This window comes from Erinaceus europaeus, chromosome 1 (assembly GCF_950295315.1).
Source record: "Erinaceus europaeus chromosome 1, mEriEur2.1, whole genome shotgun sequence".
NCBI classification, from domain to species: domain Eukaryota; kingdom Metazoa; phylum Chordata; class Mammalia; order Eulipotyphla; family Erinaceidae; genus Erinaceus; species Erinaceus europaeus.
Genome location: NC_080162.1, coordinates 51,742,053 through 51,766,297, shown reverse-complemented (window position 1 = coordinate 51,766,297; position 24,245 = coordinate 51,742,053). Strand labels below are relative to the sequence as shown.

Genomic DNA, 24,245 nt, shown 5'->3' with positions numbered 1-24,245 from the left:
CAAAAAATAAAAATAAAAAAATAAAAACTAAAGATTAAAAAAAAAAAACCTGATCCAGCCAGGGAAGATCAACCAAGCGCCAGTCCCAGACCTGTGATCAGGAAGGAAAAAGCCTAAGTGGAACCAACTAGAGATTTCTGTGGGCTGTGAAATAAGAAGCAGTGAACAGTCATCAGGTGGGGAGTTAGCAGACAGGACAGGTACAGAGCATGTGATTGAGTAAAGTGAGGACCAGTATGAGATAAAAAGAAAAGATTGTGTGATGGGGTGCAAGGAGGTTAGGAATGAAAACTCCAGATAGATGAACATTCTTCTTTGTTGGGCGTACCATGATGAAACATGGAAGAGACCTAGAATTTCCACCATTCCCCAAAAGAAGAATGGTATCTGAATAGTTTCCCTATTTTTGCCTTGCACCTAATCACCTTTCACAAATCCCCACTCCAGGGCTCCTTCTCCAGTGCCGATGACTGATCCCCTCTGTAGCTTTGGGGAGCAAAGACATCTTCATGGAGTCATGACAAAGAAATGAACCAGGTCATTTGTTTAAAGAGCCAACTGGGAGTAAGAGAGCATTGGGATGCAGGCTTGTAGAGTTTCCTATATCAGATTTAAAACACTCTGGGCCAATGGAAGGAAGAGGAGAATGTGAACAGAGGAGTGACTATAGTTGTTGGAATGTAGCCTAGGACATCGTCACATAGGGACACTTCAGGGACTGACATCAGCGCTCCTTACTGTCATTCTTGGAGAATGTCCACATGCAGGAGCCCAGCACAAGAATCCTGTTGTGCTTTCCAAATGACCTACAATGCATAGGCCTCTCCTCTTTAAAATGTGTATCAGGTCCTGAAAGGAGCACTGTACACCAGGATGGTGGAAAGACAGAGATATGGATAAGCTCTGGACACAATGGGACTAGTACAGGTAGCCAAGGACTTCCCAGAGGGCCTTTTTGCTGTCCCAAGTAGCTTAAGGTTGAAGAAGGCTCAACTCTGAGGACTAAGTCCTTGCTCTGTGTAGAGCCAGTGTCCAGGTTTTCCTGTGTGGTTTCTTGGAGTGTTTCTAGCTTTTAGAATATGAGGAAGGGCATTGAGAGGAGAAGAGGAGATAGTGAGGGAGGGAAATAGAGAGATACCTGCAACATTGCTTCTCAACTCATGAAGCTTCTCCCCTGCAGGTGGGCACGAGGGGTTACACAGCCAGTTGGCCCCTTCTGTTTCTTTTCATGATATTGGTTTATGGATAGGGTTGTTGGATTAATTAACATGCCATTTTCCAGTCAGGCTCACTTGGTGGGAATTTGCCCTCCATTCTTAGGAGTTTGCTATTTTATACTACCTCACACACAAGCTTATTGCTGGTGCAATGTCACTGCTCTCAATGGACTTTTCTTTACCTTCCCTTTAATTACAGACAGAAAGAGACAGAAAAGAGAGAGAAAGAGAGTCATCAGAGCACCACTTCACTGTTCATAGAGCTTCCCTTGATGTCTTCAGTGATATGTCACAATGTATGGTAATCCTATGTCATGCTGGGGACTCAAGCCCAAGTCTTTGTGATCAGATGAGCCAACTCCCAGCCTCTACATTTGTTCTTTCACCCAAATATCTTCATCTTGAAATTATAGACCATTCTATCAGTACAGGACACCATGGTAACTGAAGGGGGTAGGGTGTGTGTGTGGGGAGAACCACTGATTGCTACAGTCAACAGATAATCAGAGAGCTTGCAGTTCAGTGTTCTCTTTTGACCCTACATTCCGCTGGAGGAGCCTATATTCTCATGGTTACGAAAACATAAAATTGGATCCTTGAGCTTGAGAAGGGTATAGAAGGACCACCTTCACATATGTCCTGACAAGCAGAAGAGGTGTGGGAGCCTAGCTCTATCCTGCATCACATTAACATATGTGGATGTCCCAGAGGCAATCTCCCCTCTAAGAGGCAGAGCCAGTGAAGAGGTGTGGAAGTAGACACAGGCTATCTGGGCTGAGAATTCTGAAATTGAATGTATCTGGAATATGGTTCTTAAAGGGGTAGATGCTGACTTTGGTCCTTAAACTCCTTAACCCTGCTATGAGGAACCCAGAGCCAGGGCTCACTGAGGCATTAGACACCAGGGATGGCAATTTATTTTTTATCCTTGATGGGGATTTACTACTATGGAATTAACCTTTTCAGACAGAGATAGAAAAAGAGGAGGGGAGGCTGAGCAAGTTGTGGTATATATGCAGAATGGAATACTACTCAGCTATTAAAAATAGTGACTTCACCGTTTTCAGCTGATATTGGATGGACCTTGAAAAATTCATGTTATGTGAAATAACTCAGAAACAGAAGGATGAATATGGGATGATCTCACTCTTAGGTAGAAGTTGAAAAACAAGATCAGAAGAGAAAACACAAGTAGAACCTGAACTGGAATTGGCATGTTGCACCAAAGTAAAAGACTCAGTGGGGGTGGTGGTGGAAGAGGTGGAGAATACAGGTCCAAAAAGGATAACCAAGGACCTAGTGTGGGTTGTATTGTTATATGGAAAACTGGGAATTGTTATGCATGTACAAACTACTGTGTTTATTGTTGAATGTAAAACATTAATTCCCCAATAAAGAAATTAAAAAAAGAAAAACAAAGAAAGAAAGAAAAGAAAAAATGGAGGGGAAACACTGTGCAGCTCCAAAGCTTCTTCCAATGAAGTGGGGGCCTTGTTTAAACAAGGGTCACATGTATGGCAAAGTGGGCACACTATACAAGTGAGCTACTTGGCCAGCAATATACGTGGATATCTTCGCCCACCCTGTGCAACGCTTGACGTCTCGTCACCCAATCTGGTCCCCTATGCCTACACTGAACTTCTCTGTTCCAGACTCTTGGAAACAGAGTTGGCAGTCAGCTGAGGTAAAGAACAAACACCTCATCACAGACCCCTGCAAGTGTCAACCCGGCTTTGACCTAGCACGTTATGATTGGGCCCTCCTCAATCGCTATCGAACAGGCCATGGCCGGTGCGCCGCTATGTTCCATCGCTGGGGAGCCAGAGATGACCTGAACTGCCCCTGCGGCTACAGACAGACTATGACCCACATAGTCAATGACTGCCACCTCTCCAGATTCAAAGGAGGTCTCAAAACTTTACATCAGGCTCAACCTGACGCTGTTGACTGGCTACGGAAGAAGGGCAAACGCTAGAAGAAGAACTGCCAAAGGTGGTTTATGGGACTAAAGAGGTTAAACATCTTGTCAGAGCCATAAATTAAGTTAGGAAAGCAGACGTGGGGTCCAATTCTATGTCTTCTCTGACTCTAGATCCCAGGCTGTCCCTAGAGACTTCAGGGCAGATCATCAAGCAATGCCTCTGCTTCCACCCCTTGAATCATAATGAACTTGAGACTACAAGGGACCCAGTGGAAATCACTGTGGTAACTTCTAAGACCAGGGCATTAAAGTTCATGGAACTTCCCATTTCTTGGGACCCTGTCTGTGACACCATGCAGAGCTAAGCTGGGAGACCACACAGAGGTCCTCTAGGCAACAGTTCTTTGCCTCTCCCAGCCCAGTCCAGAGATGGGAGTAGAGAATCCATCTTGGAAGGGTTCTCCAGCACCAGTCACCAGTGTCCCTATCAGCCAACCAAGTCCATCCCATGTCATGGATTTCCTTCTGTGACTTAATGATCCACCAAACCCAAGCAACACAAAGCAGTTACTGTATGTCACTGAATCTAGGGCGTTTTCTTTGCAGAAATACATAATGAGAATGGAAGTAAGACTATTCTGGGAGAGAATGAATGCCATAGGAATGGGAAAGCACAGTGACATGCTAGTTCATAATTTGGCCTGGAGTTTTCCAATCCTGCTGTTACTCCTTAAATGTGTACGTACACACACACACACACACACACACACACACACACACACACACACACACACACACACACTTTCCCCAAACTCTCCAAAGGGAGGCAACATAAATCAATGGCTATCTGTGAAGGAAAGTGGAGGAAAGTGCTGTGGCAATGGTTGGCATTATGCATTAAAAGGAAGAAGAGAACAAGCTTACTCATTACCTACTATGCCAGGCATGGTGCACATTGCTATTACATTACATCTAGCACTTTAACAAACAATTTGTTCATACCACATTCCACTGTCAGATCTGGGAATTAAGCCAAATAAAAAATAAAGTCCCTCTTCTCATAGAGCTCCTATGTGAGTGAGGCTGATAGATAATAAGCAAATAGGTACCTGTTGTGGTTGGCAATGATTAGTAAGATAGAGAAAATAAAGCTGGGTAAGGGGAAAAACAGTGGCAATTTGGGCAGGCTGGTTAGGAAAGAGCCCTTTGAGAGGATGGTATTTGAGCAGAGACAGGACAAAGCTAAACAGTGGAAAGCAAGTCTGTTGAATCTTGAAGCCCATGGTTAAGGCACTCATATCAAGGAACAAGTACATATAGTTATCTTTAAAGGAAGTAGTTTTAGAGGCTGTCCACTACAAGGCTCAGAGCAAGCTATTGGTATTTGATGGGCAGGGAGGGAAAGAAACCTGTTAAGACAACTGCTGGTCTACCTCTCATCACACAGCTCTTCCTTTTGGATGCTCCTAGCAAAGTCATAAGAGAGGTACTTACACAGAGCACGTGGAGCACCACTGCTCCCCGTCGTCTGGCCTCATTGGTGAAGATGTCTTTGGGAAATTCATGCAGAGCTATGGAAAGAAGAAAGAAAACCAGCTCATTACAGAGGACCACATTTTCAGTTCTGGAGATATGAGGCTCCTGTTTCTAGCTCTTATTTTAACACAGGGCAAATAAACTTGGATGGGAAACAGTTACATCATTGGGGCCCAGGAGTTGGCTCAGCAAATAAAGTGCATGTTTGCCATGTATGAAGCTGTTGGTTTCCTCTTGGGAACCATGTAAGTGTGCTTAGGACAAGGCAAGTGGTTTCACGGCATTGTCTAATCCAGGATATAAAGGTGACCATCCTATTGTTCTCCTACCCCCAGAGCCAAGTTGATGTATTGACCATGAGAGACATAACCCTGGGGAACTGAAGCTGGTGGTCTGCCCTGGTATAGGCACCATGTAGGATGCAAAGAATTGCTGGTGGGTAGTGCTCATGTACAGCCCCCAACCTTTAGGGAAGCATAGAAGTGTGAACAGTTGAAGACTGAGATATGTTTTCCCACTGGTTCTGGTAGAACATGGGTGGGAAATGCATTTTACTAAGAAAAAAGATGTATGCAGACAAAATAGTAGGGTGAACCAGATGGCTTTGCCTAGTGCTTCTTGACCTCAATCTCCTCATCAACAATGCAATGAAGTTGGTGTGTGTGTGTGTGTGTGTGTGTGTGTGTGTGTGTGTGTGTGTGTGTGTGTGTAGGGTAGGTCTCATGTACAGAGCTGATGGTGGTGCTGATGCCATTCCAGTGTTATTTACACTAGGGTGGTTTTCCTCATACTGAATCCATAGAGATCAGGGACACTTTTTAATCAAGGCATGAACTTGATAGAGGATGCACACTATCTTTGGAAATCTTAAGAAAGCCCATTTTTCCTTGGACTGTGGGCAATATTTTGCACCCAGGACCATAGAAGAGGGTTAGATCTAGGGTCATATCCTACCTGCACCACTCCCCCTCTTAACTTTAATAGGATCACTGAAAGACATTCTTGCACGATTATTATGAAGTATGGATGAAACACTCCCATCATGCCTCCTGGGTTCTGGGTGTCTGTTCTTCACAATGTCAGTAACAATTGGGTGCTGGCTCACTATGGGGTTGAAGACATGTTCCTTTCTGGTTCTGGTGTTGAAACTCACCTTTAGCCAGCTCTGACCACCCTACATTGACGTCTGTTTCTTCAGGATAGTGTTTGGCCCAAAAGAACATGAATGTTCTAAGTAAGTGTTTCTGGGTTTAGGCTATGAAGCTACATAGTTCACATGGAATGGTAAGAACAGAGCTGGCAAAGGGTTCTTTTTCTCCTCCCTTTCTCCCTCCCTCCCCATCTCCAGACTTTCTATTTTCCTGTATCTCACCAGCCCCGGAGGCCAGCAAAGACAAGCAGTGCTGTTCCCATAGAAACCACAAAGCTTTGCACTGAGGGGATTGCCCTTACCAAGGCAACAGCAATCAGCTGCCCTGCTTCTCTCTCCTGGCTGCTTTCCTAAGGCCCTCATTTGATGAGTCTAAAAGGAGGTTTAAAGGAGATGGACAGAGTTTTCTATTTTGTTTGGGAAAAAAAGTGCAGTGGAGACATTCATGCCATCTTTCAATATACTCATCACCTATTGAGCAAATGGAGCAACTGATGGCAAAGATCAATATAGCCTCCAAAGTCTTGCTCCTAAAACAGGCTGAATGAAGAGAATCTGGGTCAGTGCAACCACTGAAACACTACTCCATCACCCGAGGGTCTTTCTGTGTAGGTAGATCTTGGACACCTTGATGAAGTGGTTTTTTGAGGGGTTGCCCCAAGGATCTGGTGCTATTATACTGAGCAACTCCTCCCTTACAGTGATGGGTGCCTTCTCACTCTTGTCTTAGACACATCCATCTGTCCCAGTGTTCCTTTTGTAAAGCTTACAGCTCCATTTACCCTGATGGAAACTCTGGGAAACCCATCTGTGAAGCTGAAAATACTCAGCTGACTAAAAATATTTCTCTTTTTTTGTGACCCATGTTACCAACAAATTATTCTTATACCCAGACATAAAATGTATTCATTTGTAGTCTGAATGTACCTTTGGCTCAATTATACTGAGTGAATAAGATATGCCCCATTTGACTCAACTATATGGAGGACAGCAAATTTGCCATTGCTCTTTTTCTTTTTAAAAAGTTTTTATAGAAATTTCATTTTTAGAAAAATATTTGATTTACTTATTTCACAGGAAAGAAAGAGAGTGAGATGAGAGGACCTCTATGACATATTTGGTACTGGGGATCAAACCTGGCATTTCATATATGCAAGTCCTGCACTTTCCCTGCTAAGCCATTTCGCCAACCATGGCATTGCTCTCTTGATAGTTGGCATCCATCAGGCTGGGGTCCATGGAAAATAATACTAAATACCAAATGAATACAAGTGTGAATGAACTTAGATAGCCTTTCTCTGAGGAGAATTTTTTTTAAATAAAAGAAAAGTTATTGGCTGATAAGTGACATTAAGAGGGATAGTTCAATTAAAAGCTCAACAAAAGGATTCCAGCTCTAGTGATCATTTGAAATGATCTCAAATATCCTATTCCTCATTCTTAGGACTTTGAAGGAGTACATTTCTAAGTCACACTAAAGGTTTGGTAGAACTATGAAGCTTCTGTTGGTTGATGAGATCTGAGGGCAATGACACATGCCATACTTCAGGGAAAACTTTTACAGGCAGTGTCTGAGTCATCACTGCATTTTTTTTGTTGTTGTTGTTTAAGCATTCATGAAATGTATGTCAGGATGAGTCTTTTATCAGCCTGACCCTCTAAGTTTCTATTAACAGCCATCTTCCAAATATATGCTTTTTATGTATGTAGCATATACAATTCTCCTTAACCATTGAGATTTGGAGGCTGATATTTTTATTCACAACCTATCCTGCTTCACCCTGAGCAATGTAGTAACTAATACAGTCTTTAGCATCACTAAGGCATTTTTCACTTAAAATATTGCCTCATGGAAATTTCTCATTACTTATGTCTTCCCTCTGAATTGGGGGAGGGAGGTTAAGAAGGAGGATATTTATTTCTCTCTGTCCCCAATTCCCAGCAAAGTGTCTAGCACAGAACAGTCACTTAATGAGTATTGTTGATCAAATAAACACACTCATCATAATTGAAGGTCCCTAAACAAAATTATTCACAAGCACATCTGTGTGGAAGTGAATCTAAGCACAACTTAATTTTCTGAGTATTAAGTCTCTGGAAAGAATTGGGAGACATTACTGCCCTAATCTTTATCGCTCAGAGAGGTTAAATAAATCTCAGAGTGTCAGGAATATCTAACAATGGGTGGGTGTGGGGTGTATCTTGGGAGCTGCAGTTTACTGTAATTTAGTGTCTGGTTCCAAGGACCATGTCTCAATAACACTGTAAAATCTATTACCAAGGAGCCAGGTGGTGGTGCACCTGGTTGAGTGTACATGTTACAATATGCAAAGACCAGGGTTAGAGCCCCCAGTCCCCATGTGCAGGGGGAAAGTTTTGCAAGTGGTGAAGCAGTGCTGCAGGTGTCTCTCTGCCTCTCTCCCTCTCTAGCTTCCCCTTCCCTCTCGATTTCTGGCTGCCTCTATCCAATAAATAAAGATAAAAATATTACCAAATCAACCATATGCTAAAATAAACATACTTACCTAGCCCTTACCATGTATTACATACTGTGTTCAACCCTAGCCACCCAAAACCAAAGGACATACAACTCTGTTCACTAAGAAATTATCAGTTGAGTGGATGAAAGGCCAACTTAAAGGACAGGGAATCCTCATTTCACTTGGAAATCATCCCAGTTAATTAAGCATCAAGATTGTAAGGATTGAACTTACCTTTATCAAGTACTGTAATTATATACTAGTTGCTTCTATATGACAGGAAACATTATCTATGATTTATAGACAAGTAAATAAAGGCCCAAAGGAGGCAAGTAATCATCCCAACCTCTCACACATGGAGGAGCTCAGATCCCAACTGAAGTTTGACTTTCTAGTGTATTGATTTCTCCGTACCAGAAAAGGCAAGCTAACCTTTTTTTTTTTTTTCCTGGACCTTCACAGACACAAGTCTTTCCCTTTACAAATCAGAATAAAATAAAATTCTGGATTTGTCATGTACTAATGTGTGTATAAAAACAATACCAGGAATAGCATTTCAGGATGTAGCCATGGGCTATGGTAACCAAGAGTTTCAATATAGGACTCATCCAACTATTATTTAAAAATGGCATTTGTTTAAAAAAAAAAAAGGTGGTTTCAATCAAATATGTATACAGTGATAACTGTATAAGATAACCAGGCATTATAAGAGCCCAAAGATCTGAATTTGAAGGTTTCATTTACCACTCATGAATTCTATAAGCTTTAAAAAACTCCCTAACCTTTCAATACTTTTCTTTCTTTCTTTCTTTCTTTCTTTCTTTCTTTCTTTCTTTCTTTCTTCCTATTTCCTTCTCTCCTCTTTATTTTCTTCTCTCTCTCTTTCTCCTTTATTGGTTATTAATATTTTACAGTACAGTTGTTGATACATGGATAAAATTTATCATTGCACCATGAAAAACACTCTCACCCCCACAACAGATGATTATCTAAGAAAGATGGGATATATATATATATATATATATATATATATATATATATATATATATATCAGCTGTTAAGAATGATAAAGTCACTTTCTTCACTTCATCTTGGATGGAGCTTGAAGAAATCATGTTAAGTGAAATAAGCCAGAACGAGAAGGATGAATATGAGCTGATCTCACTTGTAGCTTTAACTAAAGAAACATGAAGAGAAAGGGAAAACACAAAGTTAAATTTGGATACAGTTTGGTGTATTGCACCAAAGCAAAGGATTCTGGGGAAGGAGGGCAGAGAGAGATTTGGGAGGTAGAAATCTTCATTTCTTAATTTACAAAGTGGGAAAATTAAAACAATACAAGTATATGTGGATATTACAAGGACAAGTTATGCTGACAATTAAAAAATATGTAGCAGTATCAGGTATGTATCAAATAACAACTCCTTTTACTTTATTAAATAGTGGAGAAGAAATATGAATAAAAAGTGTTTCCCAAGACATCAGCGCAATACCACAATTCTGGGGTCCTACCACTCTCATAGTAAGCCACTAAAAGCACTTTTGATCTTTTTGCCATAGGATTTTCTCCACAGCTAAGAAAAAATGCTCTGCCCACATACTGTAGACTGGATATGGTAGGGAACTGATATGTTTCCTTAGCTACTTAGTCTTGAGAAGAGGTTGTCAACAAAAGTCTGATGGAAGGGCATAATTAAATATGTCAGCTCCCTTGCCACTTGGGTTAAACAATTCTGAGGTGTAGTTACACTGTTTGCTAGGGATACCAGCAGGATTTAAGTCTAGTTGTTCACACTGACAAATGGCTTTATAACACTCTATTGATTGGCTGCCTTCTTTCCCCTGCCTCATTTCCTGACCCTTCTTTCTGGGACTATCTCCCAAATAAACTTGTATTTGAATGTGCCTCAGGGTCTATTTCTGGCAAACCCATATTTAGACAAGAAAAGCTAGCATTTTTTCACTTTAGCACCCCCTCCCTCATTTTAACAAAGGTTCGTTCTTACAGTAAAGGACTCATCCATATTCAGGTGAACCTCCACTCTGGGACTCTGAATAATGGCAACAGTCATTGATGACCTGACTTCTTGCACTTACAGGGAAACAAATGTGTCCTGCAGTATCTGCAGCATCACAGAACCACCTCATTCTTCATGTAGGTTAGGAAGCTAACTTTGTTCCCCTTTTCATGGTGAAGTTGATCCAACACCCCTGAGGAGCTCCTTGATTTCCACTTCAGACCTCTTTTTTATTTTCATGTTGGCAGAGAACTTTAAACAATCATCCCACAAGTTTTTCTCCTGGAAAGGAAAAGGCATTCTTTGCAATTGAAGAAACCCAATCATTAGTTACGTAGACTTTTGGCCTGGCAGAGAACTAAAATGTAATTTGATAAACTGGAAAAACACTTATCAATAACAAAAGACATGACATCAATGCTGCTCATGCTTCTAAGCCAGAGGCTACTGTAGAAAATATAGTAATCCCATGAATAATGTAGTATTCTTGGGCCACAAAGATGGCAGCAGATAGAAGGAGGCTTATTTGCATGGGCAAGAGCCTACAACTTGCATTTGTTGCTCATGTGGGATTATCATGGTTGTGTCAGTAATGAATTCTCATTAAAGGACATAAAATATTTATATTGCATTGCCCTGTGATGTTCAAAACTTTGTGGCCTTTTTGGAATTCTCCAGTCCTCAAAATGTCCCTTGTTACCAAGGTTAGAGATGGAAAGTTTGGTTTTATGATGTGGGATTTCATCTAGGTGCTGCATCTCTCATGTTCTCATGTCTGCTTATTGTTTCAGAGAAATTCAGATGAAAATATAAGGTGCACAGAGAGAGAGCTCCTAATGAGGATATACAGTGGTTACAGAAATGACCATTCTCATCAGAACCCACAGAGGGGATAAGCCTGGAAGACAACTTAGGAAAAACACAATGGAAGTACTTCTTATTGAATACAGAAGTCTCCTGTAAGATTCTAGGCAAAACAATTTCCATTCTTTTTTTTTTTTTTTTTTGCCACCAGGGTTATTACTGGGATTCAGTACCTACATGACAACTACACTGCTCCTGGTAGCTAGTTTTCCTTTATTTTTATTTGATAGGACAGATAAAAATTGAAGGGGAAAAACAGGGAGAAAGAGACACCCGAAGACCTGTTTTACCACTCATGAAGCTTCCCCTAAATTGTCCTTCTTTATACATACATAAATATTTTTAACTTTTTATACATATATTCTGTAGAAGACAAAGTGTTAAATGTTAACTAAAGGCTTCAAAATTAGTGATTTTTAAAAAAAGTAATGTCATCCCAGCATACTTTAATGATGGCTCTTTTGGTCACTACCAGACCACCCCATCTAGAGCCCTAGTCAGGGAATACTTGGATTCCCACATAGATATGATGGGCCTAGACCTCAGATCCCTCTCTCCACCATTGCTGGTCATCTCTATCAGGAAAAATATCACAAACCCTCTTGTGAGCCTCTAAAGGACCTTACCCTCAATGTGGAACAACAATGGTGGGGACTTCCCCACTATCCAAAGGGAGGCTGCGTCAAAATACTCTGCCACTCGAGGAAGACAGGTCCTGAAATAAGTGTAACCTAGAATGTTCTTAGCTTTGACCATAGAATGTGAGCTCAGACCCACAGGGTTGCAGAGGTTACACAGGCTCCTGTGCTGAATATGGGCCCCAGATCAGAAAGATGGGGTTTACAGTTGATGGTATCTATATACTTTTCCCATATTTGGGAGCTACTCTTGTCCCTAATCCAGCTTTCTAGTCCTATTTCCAACTCTGACACCCTCTCTCCAGACAATACCTTTAACCTACCTCCATGTTAGCTTCAGGACCAGGCAAAAATGCTTGAAGTCATGGGACCCTTGGAATATACCTAAAATAGACTTCTTAGCTTCTTCCAACACGAAGACCCCAAATATTACCTGCTATATTCTTAGTTTTAGGTTTCTGATTATTAAACAATTTGTTCTGCTTTGTATCTTAATGCTTTTCAACTACCATGTTGCAGATGCTAGCATGATACCAATCTGACTTCCCTGGGCAGACAACCTCACCAATGTTTCCTGGAATCCCACCTCTCCAGAGCCCTATCTCACTAAGGAAAGATAGAAACAGGCTGGGGATATGGATATACCTATCAGTGACCATGTCCAGCACAGAGGCAATTACAGAAGTCAGACCTTCCACTTTATGCACTCCACAATGATTCTGGGTTCATACTCCTAGAGGGATACAGAATAGAAAAGCTTCCAATGGAGGGGATGGGATATGGAAGTCTTGTGGTGGGATTTGTGTGGAATTGTACCACTCTTATCTAATGGTCCTGTTGATAATTATTAAATAAATAATTTTAAAAAGTAACAGCATCACCTGAATAATCTCTGACTGCTCAATACAGACACTGAGGGATTTTCCCCCCAGAAAATTCACCTGTTTGTTGCTGCAATCTTACTCACCTCAGCTTACTCACATCATTTCCTGCATGTTGTCTGCCACTTACCCTTGGGGTCTTTGGAAGGTAATTTTCCTTTGGAAGTGAGTGGGAAAGCAAAGGGAAGACCCTGTTTATACTACTTAAAAAGACCAAAGGAATACTTGCCAGGCTTTTTAGCTGTGGATGGTTTGCATCTTTTTCTTTGATGAAAGTAGACAAGCACCAGCCTTCATTACTTACTTAAAAAAAAAGTAAGGTCATCAGATTTTAGAGTGAGAAGTTACTTTTAGTGTTCTATTGGTCCACAGATAGAAAGGCAGTAATAGAAGGGTCTTATGGAAAGTACAATTCAAGTTTTCCATTCGAAATATGACCTTTCCACCCTCTGTTATGTTATTTATGGTCATCAATTTCAGAGGTAGAAAACAGTCATTATCTCATATATTCACCAGTTGAATGGTACTACCTGTTAAAAGATCAGTGTGCCTTACTAAACTAAAACCCATCTAGGATACAACCTAACAGTCAGTACCATTCAACTAGTGAATATATGAGATAAGAACTGTTTTCTACCTCTGAAATTGACGATGTATGAAATTCTCACAGGAGTGAAGTGGGATCTCATTGTTGTCTTTATTTGCATTTCTCTGACAATCAGTGACTTGGAGCATTTTTTCATGTGTTTCTTGGCCTTTTGGATCTCTTCTGTGGTGAATATTCTGTCCATGTCCTCTCCCCATTTTTGGATGGGGTCATGTACTTTCTTGTTGTTGAGTTCAGCAAGCTCTTTATATATTCTGGTTATTAGCTTCTTGTCTGATGTACGGCATGTAAAGATCTTCTACCATTCTGTGAGGGGTCTCTTTGTTTGGCTATTGGTTTGTTTTGCTGTGTAAAAGCTTTTTAATTTGATGTAGTTCCATAGGTTTATACTTGCCTTAGTCTTCTTTGTAATTTGATTTGTTTCATTGAAGATGACTTTAAAGTTTATGTGGAAAAGAGTTCTGCCAATATTTTCCTCTAAGTATCTGATAGTTTGTGGTCTAATATTCAAGTCCTTGATCCACTTGGAATTTACTTTTGTCTTTGGTGAAATATAGTGGTTCAGTTTCATTCTTCTGCATGTTTCAACCCATTATTTTTCAACACCATTTGTTGAAGAGACTCTTCTTTCCCCATTTAATAGTCTGGGCACCTTTGTTAAAGATTAGATGTCCATAGGTGTGGGGGCTTACTTCTGGGCTCTCAATTCTATTCCATTGGTCAGCGTGTCTATTCATGTTCCAGTACCAAGCAGTTTTGATGACAATGGCCCTATAATACAATTTGAGTTCTGGGAGTGTGTACCTCCAGTTCTGTTCTTTATTCTCAAGATTGTCTTGGCAATTCTAGGTCTTTTTTTGGTTCCAAATAAACATTTGTAGCATTTGTTCTATTCTCCTAAAAATGTGGTTGGGATCTTGATGGGGATAGCTCTGAGTATATATTCATTTTGATGATACTAATTCTTCCAACCCATGAACACCAAATAACTTTCCACTTCATTGTGTCTTTTTCAATTTCCTTGAGTAGTGACTCATAATTTTCAGTATACAAATCTTTCATTTCTTTGGTTAGGTTTACTTCTAGATAATTTATTGTTTTTTGTTGCTATAGTTAAAAGAATTGATTTCTGGATTTCATCTTCTTCTAACCTAGTGTTTGCATAGAGGAATGCCATTGACTTTGGAATGTTAATTTTGTAGCCTGACACCTTACTATATTGCCTGATGATTTCCAAAAGCTTCTTTCTGGACCTCTTAGGTTTTTCTATATATACTGTCATGTCATCTGCAAATAGGGAGAGTTTTACTTCTCTTCCAATCTGTATGTCTTTAATTCCTTGCTCCTGCCTGATTGCTATGGCAAGAAATTCCAACACTATGCTGAATAGTAATGGTGATAGTGGGCAGCCCTGTCTAGTACCTGATATGAGGGGAAATGCTTCCAGTTTTTCACCATTGAGAATGGTGTTGGCTATAGGTTTGCTATATATAGACTCTACTATCTTCAGGAATTTTCCATCTATTCCCATTTTTGTAGTGTTTTGATCATAAAGGGATGTTGTATTTTGTCAAAGGCTTTCTCTGCATCTATTGATATGACCATGTGGTTTTTGGTCTTGCTTTTATTGATGTGGTGGATCACGTTGATTGATTTACATATATTAAACCAACCTTGCATGCCTGGGATAAACCCCACTTGGTCATGATGAACAATCTTTTTAATATACTGCTGTATCCCATTGGGTAGAATGTTCTTCAGTATTTTAGCATCGATGTTCATCAGAGATATTAGTCTGTAGTTTTCTTTTTTTGTTGTATCCCTGTCTGCTTTAGGTATCAAAGTGATGTTGGCTTCATAGAAGCTGCAAGGGAGTATTCCAGTGTCTTCAGTTTTCTGGAAGACTTCTAAAAGTACAGGTATTAGTTGTTCTTTGAAGGTTTTGTAGAATTCATTTGTAAAGCCATCTATCTGGTGCAGGACTTTTATTTTTGGGAAGATTTTTGATAACAGTTTTAATTTCATTAACTGTAATGGGCCTGTTCACCTTATCTACTTCCTCTTTACTTAGTTTTGGAAGTTGGTAGGTATCTAGGAAATCATCCATTTCTTCCAGGTTCTCTAGCTTGCTGGCATATAGTTGTTCATAGAAGCCTCACATAATACATTGAATTTCTGTCGTGTCTGTTGTGATATATCCTCTTTCATTTACAATCCAATTTATTTGGGTCTTCCCCCTTTTTTGTTTTGTGAGTCTGGCTAAAGATTTGTCGATTTTGTTCACTCTTTCTAAGAACTAACATTTACTTTCATTGATCTTTGTATGGTTTTCTTATTTTCAATGTGATTTACTTCTACCCTAACTTTAGTTATTTCAGTCCTTCTGGTTGATTTAGGTTTCCTTTGTTCTTCTTCTTCTAGGTCTTTAAGATGTGCAATCAGGCTGTTTTTTTGTTTTTCCCTCCAGGGTTATTGCTGGGCTCGGTGCCTGCACCATGAATCCACCGCTCCTGGCGGCCATTTTTCCCCCTTTTTGTTGCCCTTGTTGTTGTAGCCTCGTTGTGGTTATTATTATTGCCATTGGTTGATGTTGTTCATTGTTGGATAGGACAGAGAGAAATGGAGAGAGGAGGGGAAGACAGAGAAGGGGAGAGAAACACACCCGCAGACCTGCTTCACCGCCTGTGAAGCGATTCCCCTGCAGGTGGGGAGCCGGGGGCTTGAACCGGGATTCTCACGCCGGTCCCTGCACTCTGCACCACATGTGCTTAACCCACTTCACCACTGTCTGACCCCCAATCAGGCTGTTTATTTGTGCCTTTTCTTGTTTCCTAATGTGTGATTGTATGGCTATGAACTTCCCTTTCAGTACTGCCTTAGCTATGTCCCAAATATTTTGATAGGTTGTGTCTTCATTTTCATCGAACTCTCAAAACATTTTGATTTCTTCCTTTATTTCCTCTTTGACCCAGTAGTTGTTAAGTAGTGTACTGTTGAGCTTCCACATTTTGGGAGTATTACTAATCTTTTGTTGATTGTTAAGTGTTAGTTTAAACCCACTGTGGTCTGAGAAGGTGTTTGGGATTATTTAAATGCTCTTTCATTTGCTGACACTGTATTTGTGTCCTAACTTATGGTCTATCCTTGAGAATGACCCATGTGAACTTGAGTAGAATGTGTATTCCTGTTTCTTGGCATGAATGACTCTGAAAATGTCCAATAATTCTAGTTTATCTATCTCCTCATTTAACTCTCTCATTTCTTTATTGATTTTCTGCCTGTGTGATCTTTCAAGTTGAGAGAGTAGGGTGTTACAGTCCCCTACTATTAGTGTGTTGCTGTTAATATATTGCTGTAGCTCTTTCAGTAGATGTTTGATGTATTTAGATGGCTTCTAATTGGGTGCACAGATGTTAATAACTGTTAAGTCCTCTTGACTGACTGATCCTCTGAGCATTAGGTAATATCTATCCCTAGCTTTTTAAATTGTATTTATTTTAAAGTCTATCATGTCAGATATGAAAATAGCTGTTCCTGCCCTTTTTTCTGGGCCGTTGATTTGTATGATAGTTTTTCATCCTTTCACTTTGAGTCTGTGTTTGTCTTGTTGAGTTAGGTGGGTTTCTTGTAGACAGCACATTGTTAGGCTGTATTTTCTGATCCATCTTCCTACTTTGTGCCTTTTAATAGGTGAATTCAGGCCATTGACATTTATTGATATCAAGGATTGAAGATATTTTAAAGCCATTCTTGTAGAATCTTAGAGGGTTCTGATACATGGAATATTTATGGTGATCCGATTGTTTATAGGAGGCCTTTCACAACTTCTTTTGGGGCAGGCTTGGTGATAGTTGATTCTTTCAACTGTTGCTTGTCTGAGAAGGTTTTTATGCTTCCATGTAGTCTGAATGACAGTCTAGCAGGATACAGTAGTCTTGGTTGAAACCCTTTCTCATTGAGCACTGGAAAGATATCTTCCAGATCCATGAAAAATGATGAATGAAATAGTGGGGGTTGTATTGTTAAATGGGAATCTGGGGAATGTTATGCATGTAAAAAAAAAAAAAGAAGTAGAAACGCAAAGCAGAAATTGACTGAGTTTGGAGTATGGCACCAAAGTAAGAAAGCAGAAGTACACTAGAGTTTGCAGTGAGTACCTCTCTAATACTTCCTCTCCACTTTTCCAAGCTTTGGGTCCATGATTGCTCAACAATTTGTTTGGCTTTGTATGTTAACTCTCTTTTCAGTCACCAGGTTCCAGGTGTCATCAGGATGCCGGCCAGACTTCCCTGGATTGAAGACCCCACCAATGTGTCCTGGAGCTCAGCTTCCCCAGAGACCCACCCTACTAGGGAGAGAGAGAGACAGGCTGGGAGTATGGACCGACCAGTCAACGCCCATGTTCAGCGGGGAAGCAATTACAGAAGCCAGACCTTCTACCTTCTGCAACCCACAATGACCCTGGGTCCATGCTCCCAGAGGGATAGAGAGTGGGAAAGCTATCGGGGGAGGGGGTGGGATATGGAGATTGGGTGGTGGGAATTGTGTGGAGTTGTACCCCTCCTACCCTATGGTTTTGTTAATTAATCCTTTCTTAAATAAAAAAAAAAGAATAAAAAAAAAAAAAACCTTTTTGCAGGGGCTAGGTGGTGGCGCACATGGTTAAGTGTGCACATTACAGTGTTCAAGGACTGGGGTTCAAGTCTCCGATCCCCACTTTGTAAATGGTGAAGCAGTGCTGTCGGCACCTCTCTGTCTTCCTCTCTATCACCCCCTTCCCTTTCAATTTATGGTTGTCTCTATCCAATAAATAAAGATAATAAAAAAAAAACCCTTAGGATAATTATTATGCTGTCTCTCCAGCCCAACCATCAAATTCGAATGACTACAGGACACTTAGTAGGCTTGTTAAAAATAATGATTCAAAAACAAAAAATATAAAAAAAAAAAAAAAAGAAAGATATCTTCCCATTCTCTTCTGGCCTGTAGTGTTTGTGTGGAGAAGTGTGCAGCTAACCTTATGGGTTTTCCTCTCTAGGCGACTCTTGTTTTTCTCTTGCAGCCTTTTTCCTTTCCATTATAACTAGGATGTGTCTTGGTGTCTTTATGTCTGGGTTAATTCTGTTTGGGACGCTCTTGGCTTTTGAACCTGTATGTCTTTTGTGTTGACTAGACTAGAGAATTTCTCAACTATTATGTCCTGAAGAATGCTTTCTTTTCCTCCCTCTCTTCCTCTAGTAAGCCAATAATGTTAATATTATTTCTTTTGAAGTCATCCCATAGGTTTCTGTTGTTGTTTTCAGTATCTCTTAATCTCTTTTTGAGATCTCTTACTTCTTTTTTAGTTGTCTCTAATTCGTCCTCAATCTTGCTAATTCTGTCTTCAGCCTCATTGATTCTATTCTCTCTCTACTCTTTTCTGGGGTTTATCTATTTTGTTACCCTGTTCTGATACTGTTTTAGCTTGTTCAGCTAGTTGTGTTCTTAGCTCAGCTATTTCAGCTTTCAGTTCTCTACTAACCTTGAGATAATTAGTGTTTTCTTCCAGGTCTCATTTGTTATTTCTGCATTTCTGATGACAATTCTTTCAACCTCTTTACTCACTCCTGTGATTATTTCGTTAACTAGTGTTTGGATGTTGACCTCATTATTTTGTGCTTCCACCTTTGGGGTGCTTTTAGCTGGACTCTTGTCCTGGTTCATTTACCCAATATTTCTTCTTGTTGGTTTAATCATTCCATATAGTATATTATGAGGTCCCTCTCTCATTACTTTTCAAATTACTGATCACTCTTGCCTGGATTGACTTGTGTCTAATTAAGGTAATTAAAGGGTTCACAGTTGTGGAAATTGACAGTTGTCTCAATATTGTTTTAGTCCCTGAGGTGGAGCACAGTGGCTTAAAAGTCTCTTTTGTTCTTTTTCTTCTCTGTAGGCTATGGGAGCCTGAGGACTTTTAAACTATAAGTTTGCTTCTTAGCTTAATCCCTCACTCCTGACCAAGAGATAAAGCAGGGTGGGGCAGAAATAATCCAGTGGGTATGCAAAGAGACTCTCATAGCCCCACCACTAGGCCAAGGAGGTATAGATCTTCTTCTGAGTTTCCTGGTTAGTTCTCTTTCCCCTGGTGTCAGGACAGGGCTTCCCACCTGCTGCTCCAGCTTCTGAGGGTAGTAGCAATGGAGACTCACAGTTGCATTTGGTGAGTCTTAAGGGAATCCTCTCCTCCCTTTGGCTGTCTTTTTGTTGGTGAAACAGATTGGAGGTGGTGTCTCAACTGGTAAACTGCCATACTGTTACCAGCTACTTAATCTCTCCCTAGGTTCCTCTCTGTCCCAAAGCCACACGTGTTTGCATTCACCATTGATTTAGTAGGTTCCTGAAGTGATTCTAGTCCTGTCTTGTTGCAGTCCTAGATGATCTTCTTTGGTATTCCTACTTGAACCAGAAGAGGAGAGGAGAGAAACACAGCTGCTGCTGCTCCATAGCCCAGCCTCTGGAAGTCCCTGTATAATCCATAATTTAAAGGAGCAGGATATAATATTTCATTATGTCCCCACATACCAAATATATTCAAGCAAATGGACTAATGTTACCTATCTATAAAATACTCATCTTAGCTTGAGATCAGGTATATAATAATTAAATAAACCTCTACAAAAACCCATAACTGGCTAGAAAGAGAGATTTTAAAATAGACACATTCTTGGCTAACTCAGCTGGCAACATACAAGCTGCACTTAGCCTATAATATAATGCTTGGCAACTTACAGTCTCTCACTGAGGAAAAAAAGAAGTTGTTACTCAAAGAAAATAATTTTATTTTTTGTTACTTTATGTTGGATATCATTTTTTTTTGTCTCCAGGGTTATTTCTGGAACTCGTGCCTGCACTGTGAATTCCCTGCTTCTGGAGGCTATTTTTTTTTTCATTTTGCTGCCCTTGTTATCATTGTTGTTGTTATTATTATTGTTGTTTTGCTGTCATTGTTGCTGGATAGGACAGAGAGAAATCAAGAGAAGAGGGAAGACAGAGAGGGGGAGAGAAGGATTGACACCTGCAGACCTGCTTCATCTCCTGTGAAGTGACCACCCCCTGCAGGTGGGGAGCCGGGGGCTTGAACCAGGATCCTTATGCGGGTCCATGTGCTTTGTGCCATGTGCACTTAACCTGCTGCACTACCACTCAGCCCCCTATGTTGGATAGCTTATGATCATACTTAGGGTTACCACTTAAGAATTTTCTATTTGCAACTGCAGTGTCTGAGGAGTGTTTTTGAACTTAAAGCTTTTTATTAAACCATTAAGCTTGTGAATCCCACATACTTGGAACATTGTTCTTAATGCATCTGTAACTACATAAATGAAAATTAAGGGACGAGTGTAATTAGTCCCAAATAAACATGACTCACATATTTTGGGGTCTCTTAATAGAGTGATGTCATTAATACGGTTTGAGTAAAACACACTAAATGTTTGTTTGTTTCCCTGATGTGTGTTGGTCTTCAAATAGGTTTTTTTTTTTTTTCTTTTGCCACCAGTGTTATTTCTGGGGCTCCGTGCCTGCACAATGAACCCACTGCTCCTGGTAGCCATTTGTCCCATGTTTTCTTTTTTTTCTTTACTCGATAGAAGAGAGAGAAATTGAGGGGCCTGGGGAGGTAAAGAGGGAGAGATACAGAAAGACACTTGCAGTTCTTCATTTTTTGTGAAGCTTCTTCTCTGTAAGTGGGGAGTTGGGACTCAAATCCAGTCCCTTGAATACTGTTACATGTGCTTAACCAGGAGTGGCCCCTCCAACTAGGTTTTGAGGACAAAGACCAAGTTTAGGAACTTATGACAAGGAGAAAATCTTAAGAAGGCCACTGTTCTGCCTTATAATTAGTCAGACAAGATACAGTTTGGATCAGACAAAATCACAACCAAAGGGTTTAAGTTCTGCTATATATCTACTATTTTCTGGTAAAGTATTTGACTTTCTGTATAATGTACTTGAGGAAACTGGATTTTGATTTCTTCTTCTGAAGAGTGTTGACTTTTATTTTAGCAGGATGTCAGATTAATGGAGGGTTATTTCTGGTGTTTGGTTTTGACTGGCATAACAAAAGCTTGTTTTGACTATAATCTTAGTCCTGAGACATGGTCTTTGTAGAATTTCAGTGGGAAGTATAACCTCTTTATTAAGTTCCTTTAACCCGAGGACTGTAATTCCAAATTTCATCTCTCCAGGATTGAATAACTACTCTTTATTTAGGAATTTCAGCCTTTTGGCTATTGTTTCTTCTAGGATTGTTGGAGATGCCCCAAAGTATTAGTATTTAAGTCAATAGTCAAGGATTTTATTAGCATTTAAACTTTTTATTTATTTATTGGATTGAGATAGCTAGGAATTGAGGGCAGGGGGAGATAGGGAGACAAATAGAGAGACACCTTCACCACTTGTGAAGCTTTCCCCCTGCAGGTAGGGACTGGGGGCTTGAACCCAGGTCCTTGTACATTGTAACATGTGCATTCAACTAGGTGTGCCACTACCCAGCCCCTTAGTATCTAAATGTTTAGGGCTCCTCCATGAATATTTTTCTAGAATGTATTTAATGTATAGTTGCTCTAGGACTCCAAAACCTATGGTTTTTCTACCAAGGGGAGATAATTAATTTATACCCATGTGTCACCAACTGTCCTGTAACCATTATTACCTCCTATAATAGCATTTGGAAAATAAATATATAAACATGTACATAAATATCTACAGTATTTCAATTCAATGACATCACTGCTTTCTGCTTGAGAACTGCCTTCATACACTTCACATACTGGGGTACTTTCATTATAGAAAAAAGTGACTGCCTTGACCAGCACAAGGAACAGTGTAAGGATCCCTGTTTAAACCCCTGGCTCCCCACCTGCAGCGGAGTTGCAGGTGTCTTTCTTTCCCCATCTCTGTCCTTTCTTCCTCTCTCCATTTCTCTCTGTCCTATCCAACAATAATAACAACATCAATAATAGCAACAATAATAAATATAACAATAAAATAACAAGGACAACAAAAAGGGAATAAATAAATATTTTTTTTAAATGACTGCCTTGGCTTTCACACAAGATGGCTTCATTTTTTTTTTTTAAAGATTCCTATACATGGTAGCCTTTGATTGTTTTATTAATGGTCCAGAATTTATAAATGATTGCCTTTATTTTGCATAGAGTCTACAGTTCTTACTGGAGCATTAACCCATGACTTGTCACCATAACCAGATAAGTCCAGAATATATTCTAGATTATAATCTGCTGCAGAAAATATGCAGTAAACTGAATTTACATTAAAAGTGCCCCAGACTTTCTACTAGCCACATTAATTCCCCAATAGAATTAATGAATTCAGAAGTATCTGTGTGGTTTGATGGTAAATGATTCTGGGAAAGCAAAGGTCACTGGAACAAACAAGGTCTGATGGAAAAGATACAAGGTTATCTAATTTCATACTAACTTATACAGATACACAAAGAATTGGACAGAGAGAATAGCCATTTTGATAGGAGATTACAGAAAGAGATGCAGCAGGATTCCAAAACCCTCCACTATAAATACTTCAAGGTCAAGGTAATCTAAAGAAGCCTCTGTGGTAGTTATGATGTGTCTGACAGGTGACACCCGAAGGCTCAGAGGCAAGAACACATATTAGGAAGCAAAGCAGTGATACTGGAAACCAGTTATAGCCAAGAGAGTGAAATCATGCTCCACTTTCTCTTGGCATCTGGAGTTTTCCTTACATGTTTCCTGCAAGTGTCAGATTTTGACATTCTGCATGAGGCTGGCAAATTGAAATTCACAGCAATAGAAGATAGGTGTTTAATAAGAGCTTTTCAAGTCCAGACAAATTTGTGAAGCTTTAGAAACAGGAAAGAAAGGTTGGCAGCAAACAAAACTTTTGACAAAATATGGCCACTACATAAAGTACATAAAAGTATTAGTGTTTGATTTTTTTAAAAAAAGGAAAAAAAAAAGCTTAGTTACTGAGTTAGTTGATCTCTCAGAAATTAAGATTTATTATCATGCTGGCTAGCTCATGTCTTTTCATATGTATTCTTTGCACTAACATAACATTTTTAGGTTTGGCTGGAATTGGAAATATATTCCAAAATTTACATTCTTAAAATATAATAAATATAATAAATTATATTTATATAATAAATATATTTTTCTGAGACAAAAATGTCCAGAGAAAATGGCAGCACAATAAACTTTGTGATGTAATAATTTTGGTAACAATGTCACAGAGGACATGTGGCATTGTAGATAATCACTATAAAAGTCAGGATAAGAGGCAGGGTTGTGGCACACCTGGTTGAGCACACATGTTACAATGCGCAAGCATCCAGGTTCAAGCCCCTGGTTCACACCTCAAGGGGAAAGCTTCATAACTTGTGAAGCAGTTCTGCAGGTGTTCCCTTTCCTCTCAATTTCTGTCTGTCTCTATCAAATAAATAAAGATAATAAAAAAAAACTTAAAGGAAATCAAGACAAAGCCAGGGCCCACTGAGTTAAAGTGATCTCTCCCACAACACACCATCATACAAAAATGGTTTAACTTATCACCTACATGCTTCCATACCCGACACATACCGAACAGTGGAATCATGCAGTGAGTAGGGTGAATGACTTAGCACCATCTCCTCTGATCTTTTCCTATATAATAATAATCAAATTTGGGGTTATTTCATGTAGTTCTATGAAGAAATCTATTAAATCATTGTTTTTAAAAACAACCTTTTCAATGTCTCCAATACTTTATGGGGGCAGGGGGAGGATACAAATACTACTATTATTCCTTACTAATATTCAAATAAGATTATTATTCTACTATAACATTCCTCCAGTTTTTGTTCTCTTACATAGCTTAACTATGTAGAACCAGACTGTCAAGCTTATCTTTATAA

At 39.8% G+C, this 24,245-nt stretch overlaps 1 protein-coding gene and 1 long non-coding RNA gene across 2 annotated transcripts in view; one reads left to right on the top strand and one right to left on the bottom strand.

The window, feature by feature from the left end:
- Positions 1 to 24,245, bottom strand: part of SLC24A3 (solute carrier family 24 member 3) — a 630,513-nt gene that overhangs the window by 257,729 nt on the left and 348,539 nt on the right. Inside the window, exon 3 of the mRNA XM_007525384.3 lies at positions 4,633 to 4,709. Coding sequence (XP_007525446.3) covers positions 4,633 to 4,709 — 77 coding nt within the window. The remainder of the gene's footprint in view (positions 1 to 4,632; positions 4,710 to 24,245) is intronic.
- On the top strand, positions 1,544 to 4,889 carry LOC132536819 (uncharacterized). Its single transcript, XR_009548357.1, has 2 exons — positions 1,544 to 1,657; positions 4,586 to 4,889. It is a non-coding gene; the product is annotated as an uncharacterized LOC132536819 (long non-coding RNA).